At 36.3% G+C, this 20,859-nt stretch overlaps 2 protein-coding genes across 2 annotated transcripts; one reads left to right on the top strand and one right to left on the bottom strand.

Moving 5' to 3' along the window:
* Positions 1-494: 494 nt before the first annotated feature.
* LOC136815364 (uncharacterized) lies at positions 495-6,513 on the bottom strand. The gene is made up of 2 exons (XM_067071806.1): positions 2,258-6,513; positions 495-1,878 (listed from the first exon to the last, which is right to left on the bottom strand). Exons 1-2 carry the CDS (start codon positions 5,983-5,985, stop codon positions 687-689), a joined length of 4,920 nt encoding a protein of 1,639 aa, XP_066927907.1. The 5' UTR covers positions 5,986-6,513; the 3' UTR covers positions 495-686.
* Positions 6,514-14,067: 7,554 nt separating this feature from the next.
* Positions 14,068-20,731, top strand: LOC136815339 (hydroxyacylglutathione hydrolase, mitochondrial-like). Its single transcript, XM_067071780.1, has 8 exons — positions 14,068-14,214; positions 14,496-14,709; positions 15,654-15,771; positions 16,186-16,288; positions 16,624-16,727; positions 17,108-17,209; positions 17,687-17,766; positions 19,094-20,731. The coding sequence occupies exons 1-8, from the start codon at positions 14,133-14,135 to the stop codon at positions 19,185-19,187; spliced, it is 897 nt and encodes a 298-aa protein (XP_066927881.1). The 5' UTR covers positions 14,068-14,132; the 3' UTR covers positions 19,188-20,731.
* The last annotated feature ends 128 nt before the right edge of the window (positions 20,732-20,859 follow it).

The following is a 20,859-nucleotide window of genomic DNA, read 5'->3' as shown; positions in this document are numbered from 1 at the left end:
TTAAAGTTTAAAGCACTAATTTCGGTTAATAAGAATGTAAAAAATTTAGATTTTAATTTTGGTTTGGTTTAAAAAATTGGGTAAAAGTTTTGGTCGGGGATAAAAAAAATAGGTAAAAGTTTTGGTCGGGTGATAAAATACAGGAAAATTTCGTCACCCCTCCAAAATTTTCGTCAGTTTCCCCCGACGTCGATGCTACTGAGGCTAGATATTGACAGCTTTTGGTTGGCAAAGTTTTTGTTTGTTTTTATCAAGCAAAGGTTATCTGTTCTGGGACTTCCTCTCACACGCCAAATGAAATCACATTCAGAGTTCCATTATTCTTAGCTTTTTCGCATATCTCTTTATGGTTTTTCTTCTTTCATTGATGGTGAAATATCAGTGATGCTTAGATGATATCCAGAGCCACTTCAACTTTTTTAAGGCTTTTAGGTTGCTCATGATTCTTTTTTTTTCTTCTTCACTTTGCAAGGTGTGGTAGATCACGGACTGTATTTACTTTTTGTTCCGTTCTATTCGACGTCTAAATACTAAGTGAGTGTAAAATCAAAATACAAAAGAATTTATAGGCCCACGTGACCCTAATAGTCACGTGATCAAAACACAAAATCGAAAGTACAAAGTTCGTCCATCACACTCCCCACCAAATAATAAAATCGTATAAAATAAACCCTAATTTCCTAGTTCTAGTGTCCGGGAGTGTATGGTAAAATAAATTTCATCTTTTCTTCGTCCACGAATTTGATCTCACGTCTATGAATTTCGTCTTCTTCGTCCGAGACTTCAAGTGGTATAAGTTTATTTACTGGTCGCCGCAAGTACGAAATACGTCCAGTCTCGGTAACAGTTCTAACAGTTGCAGCACGAATTTGACCATCATTGCTGGGTATAAGTTTCTCAATAATTCCGACTCTCCATTTGGAGCGGGCTAACTTATCATCCATAATCAATACAATGTCATTTACTTTGGTAATAGGTTGTCGTTTCATACGTTTCTGTTTCCAGTGTTCTCTTAATTCAGTCAAATACTCCTTGTTCCACCTGTTCCAAAAGTGTTCTAACAAAGTTTCTAGATATTGTACACGCTTTTCGACTTGGGCCGTTCGTTCCCCAAGTTTTTCGGCAACCGTGTTGATTCTTCTTCCAAAGATGAGGTGATTGGGCGTTAAAGCTTCTTCCATTTCTGGATAGACGTATGTTAAAGGTCGGTTGTTGATCATTACTTCAATTTCCATTAATACTGTCAATAATTCATTAAATCGTAAGGTAGAATTTGATAATACCTTTCTCAATGGGCGTTTGACTGATTGCACTAAACGCTCCCAAAAACCACCCATCCAGGGGGCAGCTTCAATACTGAATTTCCAGTCTATATTTCGAGATGATGCAAAGTTCTGTACAGTTTCACTGACAAAATTAGTCCCATTGTCAGAACGTACTATGTCGGGTGCACCGTGTCGTGCAATCAAACGTCGTAAAATCTCCACACATTCATCAGCCGAAGCGTCTGCTGCAATGTCGAGGTGAACTCCTCGGCTACTGGTACAGGTAGCAACCGAGATCCAAGCTTTGTATAATTCCTCATCATCTCCGAAAACGTTCTTAACATGAAGAGGTCCTGCGTAATCAAGACCAACGTTTTTGAAGGCTGTCGTTCCGGTTACTCGATCTACCGGAAGTGAAGGTGGTTCTGGATAAGCGTATGGTTTAGCATTTACTCGTTTGCACGTATTACAGTCAAATAGTGCTTTTCGTACGAAATTTCTTCCTTTAGGTATCCAGAATTCTTGACGTAATTCAACTAAAGTGTCTCTAACACCGGCGTGTTGGATTCTGTTGTGGACATCATAACAAACAATCATTTGGGCTAGCCGACTGCTAGGCAATAAATAAGGGTACTTCTCGTTGAACGTAAGATTTGCGTTGCGTTGTCTAATCGTCCACGACATCGTATCAAGCCGTCATCGTCTAAGTAATTTCCTAAGTTTCTTCCGACGTCGTTCAAATTTTTGATGGATAACTGTTCGTGTTTAATCCATAACTTTCTGGTATCCGTCAGTTCTTTGGCGGATAGCCACGGTCCATTCTGGTTGTTGTTGGTAGGTAAACGTCCTTCTTCTTTCTTCTTTCGGATGTTTCTTATGAACCTCATGACCCATGCCGTAACACGGATGAGTTTCAGAAACGAATTGTAGCGAGTGAGAGGTATGAGCTCCCTTAAATCAATTTCAGTAGCTGGTGCTGACAAAGCAATCACCGGCTTAATTCCTCTTCTTCTTCTTTGTATTCATCAAACTTGTCACCAGGTAAAAGTTGTGGCCAAGAGGTTTCCGGCAAAGCCAGAAATTTTGGTCCTCGAAACCACAAATCTCCAAGTTCTCCTGGTGAACTTCCCTTGGAGATTATGTCTGCAGGATTTGACTTTGAAGGCACTAGGTGCCAACATGCAGACTCAGTCAATTTGCGGATTTTACAAACCCGATTTTCTACGAAACGTTTAAAAGTTTTGTCTTCATTGATGATCCAACAATAAGCACACGAAGAGTCTGTCCATAAATGTGTCCGATCATCAAGCGTAAAAACAGAGCTCAATTCTTCTCTAACTGTTTGAGCTAAACGTGAAATCAATAAAGTTCCCAAAAGTTCTAAGCGGGGAATACTTTTCACTTTGTTTGGTTTGACTCTAGATTTTCCTGCAATCAAAACAACTTTGATTTTTCCAGAGTTGTAAACGAATCTCAAATACATACTTGCACCAAAAGCGACTTTTGATGCATCAGAAAACCCGTGTAATTGTACGTTAACGAATGGGTCTTCAAATTCTTTCAAAGAGTACAGTCTGTCAATTTCAATTTTACAGTTCTCAAGGCCCTTCAAAATAGAAATCCATCTGCTCTTTAAGGTTTCGGGTAGGGGGTCGTCCCAACCAAGCTTCTCTTTAAACAGTTCCTTCAAGAAGCATTTCATTGTTACCACGACTGGGTTTATCAGCCCGAGAGGGTCGTAAATTGAAGCGATAAAATGCATAACATTTCGTTTCGTTAATGGCTCAATTTGATTTTGTAAAAGTTCATCGAAATCAAAACAAAGTTTATCATCTGCTTTGTTCCACGAAACTCCAAGTACCTTCGTTTGTTCTCCCTTTTCTAATTCATTCGATCCAAAGTCTTTCACTATCCAACTTTCTAGATTTTTGGAGTTGGATTTAAATTTTCTCAAGTTGAATCCACCCTCTTTCAGTTTTGTTTTACAGTTATCGTAAAATTCAAAGGCAGATGATTCGCTTTCAGCCCCAGTAGTTAAATCGTCTACGTGGATTGATTCTAAAAATTTCGAAGCGAGTTCAGGCTCATCAGTACAATTTCTTTGCATGTGTTCTTGTAGGGTGGCACTTAACAAGAAGGGAGAGGGCGTCGCGCCCATCAAAACTCGACAAAAACGGTACTCAATCAATTCGTTGTTCTCAAAAGTTTCCTTATCTAATTTGAAAGGGTCCTTGAACCACAAAAATCTCATATAATCTCTGTCATCTGGGTGGATTGAAATCTGGTGAAACGCTTTTTCTATATCGCCAGTCAGGGCTACATTGTGCGAGCGAAAACGAAGTAAAACCCCGAAAAGGGAGGGTGTAAGTGAGAGTCCAGTGTGGAGACTTTGATTCAGCGAAGGAGAGCCATGTGTCTTTGCACTAGCATCGAAAACAATACGTAATTTAGTGGTCGTTGAGCTTTTGTTCTCAACACCATGGTGCGGCAAATAATGAACTTCATTTGGCTTTTCATGTCCCGCCCTCTCTATTATTCCATCTTTTAGTTGCTGCTGGAAAATTTCATTGTAATCTTTCAAAAGACTTTCATTGTTTTTCAGTTTGTTCCAATTTGAATAGAGACGTTTTCGACTAAGTTCATAATTGTCATTCAGCTGTAAACGATTTTCTTTAAAAGGAAGCCGCACTTCATATCTATTGTTTTTGAATTCAATAGACTTCTCAAATTCCTCAAGTACACAATCTTTCTCATTTTCTACAATGCCTATTGTTTCTAAATCGTTGAACCTTTTGAATTCTTTCAATAAATTTTTCTCCTCTTCAACAGCGACTTTCAAAGAAAAGGTTTCAATCATTGTAGAATTGGTTTCTAAAGCATTGTTTGAATTATTAATCGGTCCACTCAAAATAAATCCCAAAATTGAGCTTGAAGCCACCGGCCCTCCATTTTCTCCTTGAACTACACCCGATTTGAAAAATTTCCAATAATTGTCCGCCCCTATCAAAATGTCAATTTTCTTTTTGCCACTTCCCCCATCTGCTAAACTCAAACCTTGAAGGTGGGGAAATTCCGATTTGGCTAAGTCAATATTCTGTCCACTAAGAGGCTTACAGACTTCATTCACAAAAGCAGACACATTCACGTTGTCATGACCAAACTTGGCTTTCACAGTAAATTCAACTCTATCTAGTTCTTTCACGGAATGCGAACCCCCAAACACCTTGATACTAAGACGCTTTGTGTCGGTGGTTTCCAAATTCAAAGCATTCCTGGCTTCTGGAGTGATATAGGATAATTGAGATCCCAAGTCAAATAAAATTCTACAGTTTGTCTCTACCCCCTTGGAAAAAATAACTGCTTCTGCTGTTTGCAACAAAACTTGATCAGAGTTGGAGAGTAAATTAACAGTTTCTAAATCGATACCTGTAACGGTTGAAGTTGTGTTTTCAGCTGTCTCAGTTCTTTCAGTTTTGTCATCATTTGCTTTTTCGGTACCCTGATCCCCTGTATCCGCAGCTGGCTTAGTATCGGTCCTCTCAGTCTTTTTTCCAAAACACAAGGATGTATGGTGTTTCTTTCCGCATTTGAAGCATGTAAAATTTCTCCGACAGTTTTTCGATAAATGACCTTTCTCTAAACAAACAAAGCATAGGCCCTTTCTTCTGATTATTTGCTTTCTCGCTTCAATATTTGACACCGTTCGACAATTGTGGGATTTGTGTTTCCCATCACAAAAAGTACACGAACTTTTTCTCGATTCACCTCCGCCAACGTGGAGGCCTGCAAATTCACCGAAATCTGACACAGTTTCTCCAATAGTGTTAAGTTTTTCACGTGCAAGAATTTCCTTTTGCAAAACTTTCAAAATGTTCTCTGCGTCCCAAATGTCTGAATCTGACTTTTGGCTGATAATAAGTTTCAAACTGTCCGGTAATTTCGAAAGAATAACAGGTACGAGTAAAGGTCCGTAATTTTTCACGAGTAGACCAAATGCTTGAAGGCTTCTAATTTGTGATTCCGCCGTATCGTAAAGAATTCTCAACCCAATAATGTCTCTCACGTTCATAATTTTGGGTAATTCTAACAGTTTGTTCATGTGGGACGAGATAATAATTTGCTCGTCTCCAAATCGTTCTTCTAAGAGTTTCATTGCTATAGGATAATTTTCGTTCGAAAGTGCAAGTCCCGAGATGGTTTGTTCGGCTTTTTCTGTGAGGAGGGATTTCAAATAGTTCATTTTTTCCACTCCCGACAATTCATCATTTTCTCCGACCGCTATGTTGAAAGAATCAAGGAACGGTTTCCACTTCAGAGAGTCTCCGTTAAATTTTTGTAAAGTTAATTTAGGAAGCTTTGTCGTCGCTTTCCTACCACTACTACTCCCGCTGCTCGAGCTCAACGTATCAATACTATTTTTCTTCAAGAAGTTAATTATCTTTGTGATTCCCGTCGTAACATCAATTCCGAAATCGACGGATGTTTTCAAATCTGTCTCTAATTCGTCATCCTCTTCGATTAAATTTAAAATATCATTGTCTAAGGCTTTCACTGTTGCCTCTTGTTCTTGAATAGTTCTCAATAATGTTTGCAATTCGACCTTTAAATCGTCATTATATTCCTTTTGGAGCCCATCCTTTGCTTTCACCAAAAGTCCTGTCAATACATTCTTGTTTGCAGTGCGTCTGCGTTTCATTCTCTTTAAGTTCTGCTCAGCCATAGTGTTTCAACAGAGGTGGGGGGTACCTACTTCAGCAATTTCTCGACAAATAGTTCGTAAAAAAATTCTCTGACTCTAGAAATCAACAATTTCAAATTTCAATCTCTTTGAATATTTCAATTTCCAGATAGGTGTAATCAATCAGCAACACCAAACAAATTTCTCTTTATCCAGTAAATCAACAATTTCAAATACCAAAACTTTGAACATTTCAATTCCAGATAATTCAAAAAATCAACAATTTCATACTCTCCACAAAATATACATCCAAGGGGGGAGTCTATAAATCAAACCACTCCAAATTTCAAAACAAAGTTTTCTATTCCAATAACCAAATAATTATCTTTTTATTTGATTTCTTTTTCTATTCTATTTTCTTTTTTTTCATCCGGTCGTTGGACCATTGTGGTAGATCACGGACTGTATTTACTTTTTGTTCCGTTCTATTCGACGTCTAAATACTAAGTGAGTGTAAAATCAAAATACAAAAGAATTTATAGGCCCACGTGACCCTAATAGTCACGTGATCAAAACGCAAAATCGAAAGTACAAAGTTCGTCCATCACACAAGGTCACCTTTATTGGGCGCTTTTTTCCTCGGCCCATTTTCGTGTTCGAACCCAATACGATGTTGATGCGTTGGTTTGATGCCGGGGATGCCGATATCTTTGAGTAGATCCTCAATTTATTTTTTTGTTCTTGATCTTCTTCTTTCGTTTCTTCAATTTGTTCAGGAGGTCCATGAAAAATGATGTATTTTTTCCTTGGATTGATAATCGTTTTTCTCTCCTCTCCTCTTCTTTTTGTTCCGCAACAACAGATTTAAGATTTTCCTTGTGTGCTTTGGTTATATCAGCGTAGGTTTTACGAGATTCTAAATCGTTCACCTTATTTCTGTTAGGATTTTGAGGATGTCGTTGTTGGTGACTTCGCGGTTTTTGAGTTGGTGATTGAGTTTTTTGATTTCGTTGTCTTTCTTAGCAATTTCCTTTTGCATCATATAGTACTTGTTTTCTCCGATTTTACTTTTTTAAGGATCTCGTTATTCGCACACAATTGTGACATCGATACACATTGAATATTATACGTGTTTGTGTTAGCGAAGATTTGCAGCTGGTAAAGTAGCAATTGTGTGCACTCGTAATGTACTTACCATACGTTGACAGCTACGGCATTTGAGTAGATTTTGATCTTCGTCATCAATACACGTAACCTAACATTAACAAGGGTGCATGTTGCAGTTGTATTTTTGCTGCTTAATTGGTGGATCTGCTGTTTTTGTCACGATTTTTGTTCATATTTAGCGAACTTTGATGCTTCTTTGAGTTTCCACAATTTTTTGAAGTGCGCTGCAAAAACACGTCTTAACTAAGTGACCTTAACTTGCTTTTAACATTTTGGCCATAAGCCTTATCTTCGTAAACGAAGTAAATGAGTGTAAATGAGATGAGAGTTCCCCTATCCTCCGTATGTGATGTGTACAGTACATCCACCTTGCCTTTTTGATCAGAACTTCACATGTCATAAATCTCTTTCATATAATTCCACCACCAAAGTCCACCAAAACGACCGGAGAGACGCACCATGAGCACAGCCGAATAACCGATCGCCGTGTCATTTTATCATCGGCAAACGCCACTCCGCCATCATATAGAGAGGGCGTATGCCTTTAGGGAAATTTTTCGACGGGAATTTCCCATTTGTACCATGTTTGAACAATCGAGGTAAACTACACCAAATCAAAATCTGTGCTTTCCGTCAGTTCATGAATGGAAAGTGAAAGGGCAACATGAATCGTACGATTTTCAAATGGAGCCACAGTTGACAGTTTTAGATTTCCAAGAAACAAAAAAAAGTATCCACAGTCAGATGCTCATTTGCTAAGTATTATTTTCTCTTAAGGTTTGTAATAATTTTTGCCAATCATTTGACTCCCTCGATTTTGAATAGCTACCTGCTTCGGCAGAAGTTATTTTATGAGATTCTTGACAGAAATTCTTTTGTTTTGTCAAATGGTGACCAGTCTAAAAGTGACTCTATTATATTGATGCTTGTAATAAGTACACTTTAAAGTTTTGATACCTTTCAAATTTTACCGAAATTTCTTGATATGGTAATCACAAAATTTTAGATTAGTTAAACGAATGGAATTGAGGAGTGGTGTTATTATTATACATTCTTGTGTCCAAGGGCTAACCTGAGATCAGATTGTGGTTGTTTTCTGCCCACTACGCTGAAGATCTAAAGGGATGGGTGAATACATACAATCTGACGAATATGCTATCTCAAAATCGTAAGGACCGCGTTGGTCTAAAAGGACTGGGGATGACAACAAAGTTGCGTGATTAGTGTTTACAAATAGCAGAGGGCGCTGTATCAGTTTTTGACTTTCTGGCGCACACAAGATTCTTGTTGTAAAATTTTCCCCGGGAGGACTATTTTTCTCAGATGTATAATTTTTAAAAGTACCTTCAGAGGTTTACCGTGCACGTAAGAAAATTATGAACAGCTGTTATCAGGTTAGTCAAGGCCTGCTGTGTTTAAAACCAGTCAAGATTTCAGCTGTAAGAAACACTTTGATGGCCAAAAGGATCACAAGGTTGACTGACACCAAAAGTTATTAATTATATATGCAATTTTACCTATACAGTTAGGTTAGGTAGGGAAGACGTCAAGGGTCCTGTGCCATTCAATCAGCCAGCAAAAACTAAATGGCCAGACGATCTCAAGCGAACAGAATCGACGATCGAACCAGTCGAACCAAATCGAACGCAATCGACCGATTGAAATTTGATTGTCGAACGCAATCGAATCTCAATCGAATATTACTGCAATTTTCAGATTCGATTGATATTCGATTGCGTTCGATTGATGTTCGATTGCGTTCGATCGTCGATTCATTGACCCCCGGATTGTTCATTGTATAATTTCTACGGGAAATCAAAGTAATAGACCTTTTTTCAAAGAGGACACCCTGTTGAATAATTATGTAGTCCAGCAGAAAAACAATGATAAAACCATGCATAATTATTACAATATGCATGATACAGTAATTATACATGGCTCTATCATTGTTTTTATGGCTGGACTACATAATTATTCAACAGGACGTCCTCTTTGAAAAAAGGTCTATTTAATTCAGCTTGTGATGTTTGAGAGCTTGGATGTTGGGAAGCTGCAAGAAACCAGTCGAACAACAATCGAACCAATCGAATATTACCCAGAATTTTGATGTTCGATCGAGATTCGATTGCGTTCGACAATCGAATTTCAATCGGTCGATTGCGTTCCATTTGGTTCGATTGGTTCGATCGTCGATTCCGTTCGATTGAGATCGTCTGGAAATGGCACTTGTAAACTTTACAATTTTCCATCGTAAACAACTGAAAACATTACTTTTCTCAAAGCCGGAGACCAAAACTAATTATCTTCCACAATGAGGGTGCCTTTTTGGATCTATTGTTTAAGGCCCAACTTGACTTCCGAACCTGAAGGGCTGGAGAGGAGACTCCGGGATGGGAAATGAAGCTTCTTACCCATCCTAACCGCAAGCAGCCGCAAGACCTGCGTGGTTTTTACACAAACACTGGGTGAAAGTACTTTAAGTTGGTCTAATATCGACATTCCTCTTCTAATTCTGACATTCCTCTTCTAATTCTGACACCCAATTTTAGAGATAGGAATAATACAGTAGTGATGTCAGAATCACTGGTAAACAAAAGATTTTTTTTCTCTCTGGTTGCTCAGAAAAAAATTGAATTAAATATAGTTTCCATAAACGATTCCAACCTTTCTTCTGTCAACTGCTCTAACTTGGCAGTCTAGCAGAATTTTAATTCTTTTTTCAGAAAAAAGACTATAATTTGTTTACCTTTATTCTTGCAGCTTCCCAACATCCAAGCTCTCAAACATCACAAGCCGAATGTAATTACTTTCGATTTCCCTTTCCCTTATTACTTTTCAATATATTTCTTAAAATAAATTTTGATTACAAAATTATTTTACATTGTATTTTAAGTTTGAAAAAGTCGATTCTTCTTAGTTCTTTGTTTTCATGTTTAACCCTTAAAAGAAGTCCCAGAATCCTGCGATTTTGTCGGGCGTTCAAAACAAAGGCGTTTTTATTCTTTCCGCCCAATTACAAGTTTTTCTTAAAATAGGCATTTAAAATATCAAATTTAAAAATAATAGTATAAAACCATATTTTTTACTATAATCATTCTCCAAAACAAAGAAACAAAATATATTAGAAAAATAAAGAAATCACGAGTGTTATCAAGCCACCCAATAATGAACTTTCATTTGCCGCGTCATATCAAATTGTTGTATACGTCACGGTCTATTGTCAACCATTGTCCAATCCCGTAAGTGATTGAAGTGCCGTCAGTAATAATCTGAGAAGAGAACAATAACATTATGACATCACACAAATAAATTACTCTAGAAAAATCCGTGAGGACAACACGCGGCCTTAACATTTTTCCCTCGCAAGTTTGGGGGGAAAACGAAAATACTCTATATTTTACATATGGGGAAGTGGAAGAAAGATTTACAAAATAGAAAAGTTTCGTTTTGGGGTAAAGAATCAGTATTGTAAATTTAAGCAAGTTTCTATTTTGCAATTTTTCTACAGAGCCAAATAAAGATTTTTTCTATTGTTCTTGCTCGATTGCCTCTAAGGATAAGTTCTGTAGGTATGAGGCTATCGGGACATAATGTGACGAATTTGCGTGAAAACGAAATTTAACATTGTTCTAGGCTGCTTGGGACAATTGGTCAAAACATGGGACTGGTTGATATCTTGCCTGTATTTTCACTTACCGTGAGTGGTCTTAAATCCGACAGCTCTGCCTCAATCCGATGGGGTCTTTCAAAGATACAAACTAAAATGAAAACAAACCTTTCACTGTGGCGCAATGAAGATACCAAAGTGTCAACTAAACTGTGAGATTTGATACACTGAACCAATACACCGTTTAGGAGTCTCGCTATCTCCACCGTGTTCCACCGTGAAAACAGTAGGTAAAAATGCGCACTTTAGTACTGTGGAAGGTTAGAGGAATGTAAACATTGTCAATTTTTTTCTTTCCTTTAAAGAGAATGATTTAGATATTTGAGCATGATATTAATGATAATTTTATGAATCTCTCCTGAAAATTTCACAAAAATTCATCTAGAGGAAAAGAAGTTATGATTATAAGAAGTTCTTCACCTACCATTTCTCTGCTAGGTTTCCTTATGAGAACCAGAATTTTACCTACCGGTTTTTACGCGGGAAAGAACGGTCGCTAAAATCAAAGCAATAGAAAATTGTTTGGACGCGTGCGCAGTCGACTCCTAAACGGTGTATTGAACCAAATTACAATAATTGCTTCTCATACAATTTTTTACTACATAAATTGTTAACGTTTTAAACATGAGCAATGGATTCAGAATAATAGAGGTAATTATTTTTACAACTCGCACTTCTTTGATCACATTAATTGACATCTTGACATTATAGTCATCTTGTTAGATGTTTTGTTTCGAGAGTCCTTGCAATAGTTTATTGTTCAGCTTGGAGAGGGAATGTTTATAAACATAGAATTTTTTTTCATATACCGGGTGCGTCAGAAAAAACTTTGGACGTTTGGTGAGCCACTGGGACCGAGCAAAGTCTTTTTGAAACTCAAAACCACTTTTATTAGAAAGAGGATAGTCTAACTTAAATTTTGAGGTATCATTCATTAAATTTGAAACAAAACTTTTTGAGATATTGCTATTTGAAGCTCAAAATTACTTATCAAAAAGAGCAAAAATGCATCAAAAACAGGTAATTAAATTTGTTCTCTTTTTTTCTATCTCTCTCTTTCTCTTTTGTTCTGATGTGCACGTTTTTAACGATGTCATTAATGTTTCCACTGGGTAATAAAACATACCAGAGCAGGAATTTGTAAAACAACAATTAAAAATTTTATTTTGGTGAATTTTTGAGAGAATCTATCTGTGAAGAGTGTGATGTATGGAAAAAAATCTCTCTTTCTCAAAATGCCGCGACAACACTGTCTATTGTCACAACATTTTAATTACCCATTTTTGACGTTTTTTTACACTTTTCGAAAAGTGAATTTTAACTTCAAAAGCTTATAACTTGAGAAATACTTTACCCAACTTAAAAAGCTATACCTCAAAATTTAAGTTAGACTATCCTCTTTCTAATAAAAGTGGTTTTGAGTTTTAAAAAGACTTTGCTCGGTCCTAGTGGCTCACCAAACGTCCAAAGTTTTTTCTGACGCACCCGGTAGTTATTTGGGGGGGGGGGGTCGGATTTAGGCAGGGCTGTCGTATTTAGGACCATTCACGGTACTGTTAAATCTCTTTGACAACAAATTTGTTTTGATAACTCCACCAAGTTTATCAATCATACTTCTTCGTTCCTCTTAGAGTACACAGACACTCGTGTGTGTTCTACTACAGATTTTTTTCATATTTCGATTTAAAAGCCTACTCAGTGCGGAAGAGAAATCATATATATTCTCAACTTCAGTTGAGTTAGAATCTGAGAATGTGTGTGTGTGTGTCTGTCTGTCTGTGTGTGTGTATGTCCCAAAACTTTGGGGCAGCCTGGAGACTTCAAAAATTGTTCGATTTGGCTGAAATTTGGCACACTTGTTCCTTGGGTGAATATCTGGGGGTGTTTTTTTCATTTTTGAAAATTTTGATTTTTGGGGCCTGGGGACGAGTTTTTCGCCAAAACGAGGCTAAAACTTTGGGGCAGCCTGGAAACTTCAAAAATGGTCGGATTTGGTTGAAATTTTGCACACTCGTTCCTTAGGTGAATATCTGGGGGCGTTTTTTCCATTTTTTGAAAATTTTGATTTTTGGGGACTGGGGACGAGTTTTTCGCCAAAACGAGGCTAAAACTTTGGGGCAGCCTGGAAACTTCAAAAATGGTCGGATGTGGTTGAAATTTTGCACACTCGTTCCTTAGGTGAATATCTGGGGGCGCTTTTTTCATTTTTTGAAAATTTTGATTTTTGGGGCCTGGGAACGAGTTTTTTGCCAAAACGAGGCTAAAGCTTTGGAGCAGTCTACAGGCCTCCAAAATAATCGGATTTGGTTAAAATTTGGCACACTTGTTCATTGGGTGAATATCTGGGGGTCTACAATTGGGCCTATGAATGATTTGAAGCCACTGAAGTTGAGCCCAGTGTGTTGCGCACGGTCGATTATATTTTTTAATACGTCGTTCATTAACTCAAATCAAATGACTTTGGAGATTCGGTGTAATGGTGGCCGAATTGCCGTCCCATGTTTTGTCAGATAGTCCCAAGTTAGAGCAGTTGACGTTACTATTCCTATCTCTAAAGAAGGGTGTTGAGATTAGAAGAGGGATGTTGACATTAGACCAAGTTACGGTAAAATATATTGCCAGATTTCTAAAAATATGTCCTGGGAACAAAAGAAAGTGCTACTTTCAATCTGTCATTCTGAATGATGCCCGAATCTTTACTTTTCTTGAATAATATAATATACAGCAAAGGCGAACAAACATTCTTATATATTTGATTTGTATATTACAGACCTGCCAACTCTTGCGCATTGAGCGTGAGTATTTCAACATTGTCTCATGCAATTTTTGAAAAACTTGATTTCTCATGCACTCACACATTATTGATTTTTGAAAAAACTTTCTCTGATTTCCCGAATTTTGGCAAAAAAGTCTCCCTGATTTTCCAATTTCCGAAAAAAATTTTCCCTAATTTTCCAATTTTCGGAAAAAAGTTTTCCCCCGATTTCCCCGATTTCGGAAAATTGGAAAACCGGGCTACAATTTCAGATTTGACTTGGAAATTTTTATCTCATGCAAAATGGACATCTCAAGTTGGCAGGTCTGACAGGGTCTCATGATATTTGCGCGCCACATTTCCGGAAACAAGACTATTTCTTTTTATTGGCCTGAGAAAACCATGACCAGACATATTAATTAATTGAGGCGTATGCATGTTTCCCTCCAGTGATGCAAGATTTCACTCCAGGTAGGATTCAATATCAAACAGGTTGCCTTTAAACATTTTAAAACTATATTGTTTTTTCCCATCCAGATTAAATTAGAATAACATATTATTTACAAAAAAGAAGAGGAGAGTTTTCTTTAGATCAAATCAATGTGGAGACAAGCTTGCCCAAATATCCCTAGTATACCAAATCCACGTGGTGCTATTCTCAACTTTCTTAAAGGAGTTTGGGGTATGTTTTTTATATATACTATAAAACTTTAACCACCGCAATAATACCTACCTCGATGCCTACTAAATTTTTGAGGTTATTTAAAGTTTTAATCTAAATTGAACTGAGTTTATATATGTTTTATCATTCGATTCACTGAATCTAGTCATGGTCATGGCGATTCCTTACATAGACTTATTTTGATTAACACAACAGTTGTGTTAATCAAAATAAGTCTATGTAAGGAATCGCCACAGTTACTGTGATTTATTGAAATTGTTTTGATTTAATAAACAATCCAGGTCGAGGTAATTCAACCCTCTCAACAGCCATTTACTCAAGCGAGATGAAAGTAAAACTATTACCAGCCCTTCAAGACAATTACATGTACATGATCATTTGTGAGCAATCACGAGAAGCTGCTATTATTGATCCTGTGGAACCGGAGAAATGCTTGAATGCAGTCAAAGAAGAAAATGTCAAATTGACACACATCCTTACTACTCATCATCATTGGTAAGAAAATTCAGATTCTTTTTCTTATTTTAAGATAAGAGTCTTTTTAAGACTATTGCTTAAAAAGCAACATTTAAAGCTCAGTGGAAAAATGTTGAACAAACCAAACCCAAGGTTGCTGGTTTTTAGACATTTTTAGATAAGGCTTTTATTGTTCTAGCTATACAGAGCTATATTGAAAATAAATATCATTTGAGATTGCTAAGTGAAATTACCAGACCATTACCAAACTGTGTGGCGAGGTAGCTCAGTTGGTAGAGCATTCGCTTTATGATCCAAGGGTTGTGGTTTGATCCCTGGTCACTGCCAACTCAGTGAATAAGAATCATAGATTGGGTAATCTGGTCTAACTGTACAATCATGGTGTTGAAATATTTTGAAATATTAGTGTATTTTAACGTTTTTCAGGATTTAAAGTTTGGACGAGAATTGCTTTTGCAATGGCACTTCCACTTTCTTTCATTCAATATTTCGATTTTGGAGGGGTTCGGTGGCTTTTAGGCTACATTCCACGCCTTATTGGAGCAGATTTTAATCTTTTAAATCCTGAGGTCCTATAAGGTCCCAAGTCTTAAAAGTCTCATGCTAAAACTCGGAGTTAAAACTCTACTTCCCAACTGTAGTTTAATGCGCTTAAAAATCATTTGTGATGTTTAAGATTTTGCAGGAAAATCCTCTTTGTCTCAAATATTTTGTCCATGATTGTAGGTAAGTCACTAGGAATTTATAGTAGGTGTGCATTCGACCTCCAAGGTCTAGGGCAGATAGAAAAAGGGGAAGGATTCCAACACTCCCAGCCTATCGACAGCCACCAAAAGAATATACTTATTTTACTTTACTTAATAATGCTTTAAAAAATACAAGCTGCTTGTCAAAAGTCCCTTCAACCTAATACAGATTAACTATCTGCCTGATTCTAAAAAACCTACTTGTTTGCTTGACAGGGATCATGCTGGCGGAAATGAGGAGATGTGCAAATTGGTCAAAGGACTGACTGTGTGCGGTGGCGATGATAGAATTGGTGCTCTCAATAAAAAAGTTGAAGATGGTGATAAACTTAAGGTTAGTATATTCTGCTTTGCACTTAATCTCTAAACAATGTAGACAGGAAACTCGTCTCTTTTCAGTGCAGAAATTTTGAAAAACACTGGAATTCCATATTCAGCAGATACAGTTTCTCTCATCACTACTTAAGATAGGAGAATTTTAACCAGAGTTTCCCGGCTGAAAATGATAATGTTTTGCTGTTGGCATAGCCTACTGTATGTACGAAATTTTATTTGAATTGAATTTAATGATTTAAATTTTCCAAAGCCCCTTCCCCTAGGGCAATAAAAATGCATTTCCATACAATAATTATATTCCTTCTATTGAATTTGTTATTTTGGCAAACCAAATGTGTTTCAACATTTACTATCACGTTATTTAGGTGTTCAGACCAAAACAATGAACATGATTACAATTGTTTGTGTTTAGATCGGTAACCTAGATGTCACGTGTATTTTTACGCCATGTCATACAATGGGTCATATTTGTTATTTGGTGGAAGGAAATTCAAATGCTCCGGCACTTTTCACAGGTATATATCTTAATCATATATAAGACACGATATAATTAATAAGTGTTTTATTTGCATCATCTAGTAGTTATTTTTGCTACAAACAATGAGATTACTTTTCAATGCGATGCTTCAATAACGGTTCAAAACATTACTCTCATTATCCCTATCCTGATTTGAAGTCGTGAAAGACAAGAGTATAATCCTCGTAATTTATTTTTGGTGCATCTTCATCTTTAAAACTTGTATGTATTTTGATAATTGATAATAATGATTGTAATAATGCATTATTAATATCTAATGACGAAAAAAAGGGCTACATGAATCTAATATTTCTCTTATATTTTTAATCATAGGAGACACATTGTTTGTAGGCGGTTGTGGGCGGTTCTTTGAAGGTACACCACACCAAATGCATGAAGCACTCATTGAGAAATTATCAAAACTACCCGATCATTGTGTAAGTATAAAATAACTGAGGTGTGCTATATAGCGTATCAGAAGGTACATAGGGTGGTGACACAAAGCTGTGTTTAAAATCATAGGATTGTTTTTACAGGATACACATAGCAATAAAGCTATTTTTTGAGAAATATTTCTTTTTTAGAAAATTTATTTTCACTCATCAGTACACTCAGTTTTGAGAGATTTAAGGAATAACTTATAATATCAAACTGTTCCAGTTAGTGTATTTGGTTAACCGAATGTATTGAATAATTACATAATTTCTTACCTTCAGAACAAAATGATGTAATTGTTTGAAATTCTTTCAGTTAAAACTTTAAAAAAAGATTTAACCCTACAACTCTCTACATTTTCTTACCTTTTGTCTTTTCTTAGAATGTTTATTGTGGTCACGAGTATACTGTACAGAATCTACAATACGCACTTCATGTTGAGCCAGAAAATAAAGATCTCATTGAGAAAATGGAGTGGGCAAAGGTTTGAAAATTTGATTTATTCGTTGATCATTATGTGTAATTCTTTTATATCAACGTCTATTCGCTTATTGAAGTTATATACCACTGAAAATAACTTCAAAAATGCAGAAGAAAATAAAAAAAATTCATTTTTGATGAAACTTTATTTTTGGTATAGAGGTACCTGATTTCAGCTATACAATCGCATCTCTCTAATTCAATTCCCAAGGGGCTAAATCATTTCTTCGAATAAGAGATTCGAATTATAGAGAGTGTTTTGGAGTGCTTTTCGACTAAAGTGACCAACAATGTTTAGTCGAATTAAAGAAAAATCCAAATTAAGAGGTTTGGGTATTATTTTTCATTCAAAATTATTACATAGAAAGTTATAGCTTCCAGAACGTAGCAGAAAGTGAAACTTTGAAACCTATTCCCAAATACCAAACTACATTACCATATGTATTCATAAACATAAAAATTTCTCTTCTTTTCTGTTCAGGGTCGCAGAGAAAGAAATCTTCCAACAATACCATCTTCTTTAAACGAAGAGAAGTTATACAATCCTTTCATGCGAACTAGGTATGATGAGTAGTAAACAGTGTACTCTCAGGTGCCAAATAAACGGGGGGGGAGAGAGGGTTCGAATAAATGGGGGGGGTTGGAAAATTTTCGAAATTTTAATAAACGGGGGGGGGGCTAATTGCCGGGGTGGTTGGAAATACTATTTCTGAAAACCCAAAAATAATGTAAATATAGGCTATAATCGCACGATGGGTTATTTTTTCTTATTTGGCACGCCCTCAAAGAGAGCAATTAATCGTTAATTGCATCCTGTAGAGAGCAATTAATCGTTAATCACACTCTCTAATGCGGCGCCAATGTTTACGAAATTGATTTTAATATTTTTTCTTACATTTTTTTTCGCATCGAACGTTTTAATTGCATTCGAAATTTATTTTGTGAGAGAGAAAATCAATAAACAACAACAAAAGAAATACATAAAGAGAAGAGAAAAATATAAAACTCTCAGTGTAATTTCTGTAATTTACTTTCCTAACTGGGAAAAAGTAGTGACAGCCATTGTGCGATTAGCTCGTAATCACATAATAACTCGTACAATTCGAAAATTGCACTCGTGATTTTTTTTGTTTCTAATTTTCCTCGTCCTTTCGGACTCGGAAAATTAATAACAAAAAAATCACTCTTGCAATTATATTCGAATTGCACTCGTTATCATGTGATTACATATACAAATCAGGCTTTTTGGAGAAAAATAAGGGGACTTCTTTTTGCCAACTGAAAAATTTTTTCTTTAATATTAATAAACGGGGGGTCCTAATAAGATCCGGGGGGTCCTAATAAGGTCCGGGGGGTTGGCAAATTTTCGAAAAATTAACAAGCGGGGGGGGGGGGCGGCGTTTGTTTGGCACCTAAGAGTAAACTCTAAATTGATCTATTTTCAACATGATGGTGAGTACTTCAGTTGATGATAATATCTCGACTGATAACCTAGATAGGCTTGGCCTCATTTAAAGATACTTTCATAAATTGGATGACTAGACCGTACCAGTCATTGCAAGAATAATAAGATACTTTCCTTTGATCAGAACTGTAAGTAACAAATTCAAAAGGGAACTTATTTTGACGAGAACTAATTTTGTTGGCGAGTAACGAAAATCTTGAAAGTTTTTAATATTGGCGAGAACTAATTTTGGCGAATTTTCTCTAAACTCGCTGAATTGCCAAAATTAGTTCTTGCCAAAATGTGTTCCCTTAAGGATTTACATTAAGGAGGTGTGCAGTCTTCCCTTATCTCTATCTGGGCTTTGGACAGATTTGGTAACTACCCTTCAGTATTTCTTTCCTGGTAGATTTTAACAAATTCTGGTCTTTCTTTTTATTGCAGTCAACCAGCTGTTCAACAACACGTCCAATTGACGGATCCAATCGAAGTGATGGGTGCTATTAGAAAAGAAAAAGATACTTTTAAACCCAAATAAAGATGATATGGTTAAGGCTATGGTGTTATTGTTCATTCAAGAAAACGTTTTAGAGGATGAAAATGACTTGAGATCAAAAGCGACTCTTGAATCAAACACCTTGTCAATTCCTGGGAATTAGTTGACAAGTTCAATGAATCTAGAAGATGTGTGATGTTTATTCGAAGTTCACTGGTTAAATGCAACCATGTCGCCAGAAACTCAAGCACATACCCTGTCTTCGAAATTGTATTTGGACGAAAATGGATGAAAGAAGGTCTAGAAGAATTAATGACGTTTAAAGGAATATGCAAAGGAGACTTTTTAACCTACTTTACACACATAATTTACACAAGACACAAGCATGAACACATTGAGTGAATCCACGTTTATAACATAGAACATGTTGCTTACCGTATTTCCTTAAGTAACCGCCGCGTTGCTCTTTAGATTTTTAAGATTTTGGGTGCGGCAAAATTGAAATTATCTTAAAGTGATGATGGCCGATTTTTGGCGGAGGATTTAATTTGGGGATTTTTGCCAAAATTCGCCAAATCTGACCCCCACCAAAATTTATCCACTTATGTCAGCTATTTTGCACCCTGGGTGTAAACTATTTTACACCCTGGGTGTAAAGAAAAGCACAAATTTCACAACCAGCTATGCAGTTTTTGCACTTAAAACTGGTATATGCTTTATTTCGATAGCTCCAATCTTCCGTAGCACAAACTCCTTGAAGTTCAAAGGGATTAGGAATCTATCGAAAAGTCAATGACTTTCTAATAAGTTCTCTCGGGTACCTAATAAGCGTCCCCCTGATTAATTTTTCGAAAATTTTCCTACCAAGGCATTCTCTTTCCAATCCCCCCCTGCTTATTAATTTTTGGAAAATGCTTTTTGGAAGTTCACTCTTTTGCCCAAATTCTTGCTGTGTTGGCCTCCATTTTAAAAATTTTCCACCCATGACATTTTTATTCATAGAAAAACAGCCATAACTTTTGATGCATTAATTTAGAAGATTTTTCCGAAAAATTTAAAACAGTTCAATTCTTTGCGGACAGTTTGAAAAAACTTCGAAACAAAAAAGTTAATTACCCATTAAAACTTAGCACTTTTTATAGAAGGAGGTGATGCAACATATCATTAACGTCTTTTTAAAGTTCACAACGTCATTTTTACAATTAAATTCTTAATTACTCTTAAGAGATTTGATTAAAAAGCAATTTATAAAGGCAATTCTTTGTCAAAAGTGTTAAAGAACCTAAAAAGTAACTTTTATGTTCAAATACTTAAATCAATTTTTCGACTATGGTCAGAGCCCCTAAGTTTTGTGATTTTTTCACCAACCCCGATTATTCCAAAAAACCCAATTATTAGGAACCCGAGAGTACCGCTTTCTGGGGCACAGCGCGCCTTCTACTAACTTCTTGATTAAGGTATGGTGCCTGGCGCTCTAAACATAGGAAATACAGTAATCATATCTTAGATTCATGAGCTTAAAAGAAACTTGTACGTTAAAAGTTTGATACCAATTGAAAAAGAATTAAATGGTTGAAAATATATAATCCGTTTTTGTACCCGTTAATTTTGACGTTCACGAGTAATATGTCGCGTTTTGGGTGTTTCTTTGAGAGCTTCCCATTTGTCTCAAATTTGTAAACAGGACCCGATATCTACAGAAATTTCTAAATTC

Source organism: Clytia hemisphaerica, unplaced genomic scaffold, assembly GCF_902728285.1.
Source record: "Clytia hemisphaerica strain Z4C2 unplaced genomic scaffold, Clytia hemisphaerica genome assembly, whole genome shotgun sequence".
NCBI lineage: Eukaryota > Metazoa > Cnidaria > Hydrozoa > Leptothecata > Clytiidae > Clytia > Clytia hemisphaerica.
The sequence above is the reverse complement of the archived record's forward strand: the minus strand, read 5'-3'. Positions and strand labels throughout refer to the sequence as shown.

What these genes read in the sequence shown, in the direction of transcription:
- LOC136815364 (XM_067071806.1), bottom strand. Translation starts at nt 5,985, where the DNA reads ATGGCTGAGCAGAACTTAAAGAGAATGAAACGCAGACGCACTGCAAAC. An exon ending in GAAGAAGAGGAATTAAGCCG is followed by an intron (nt 1,879 to 2,257) that starts GTGATTGCTTTG and finishes TTTATTGCCTAG; the next exon opens with CAGTCGGCTAGCCCAAATGA.
- LOC136815339 (XM_067071780.1), top strand. Translation starts at nt 14,133, where the DNA reads ATGTGGAGACAAGCTTGCCCAAATATCCCTAGTATACCAAATCCACGT. An exon ending in AGAAAATGGAGTGGGCAAAG is followed by an intron (nt 17,210 to 17,686) that starts GTTTGAAAATTT and finishes TTTTCTGTTCAG; the next exon opens with GGTCGCAGAGAAAGAAATCT. An exon ending in AATCCTTTCATGCGAACTAG is followed by an intron (nt 17,767 to 19,093) that starts GTATGATGAGTA and finishes TTTTTATTGCAG; the next exon opens with TCAACCAGCTGTTCAACAAC.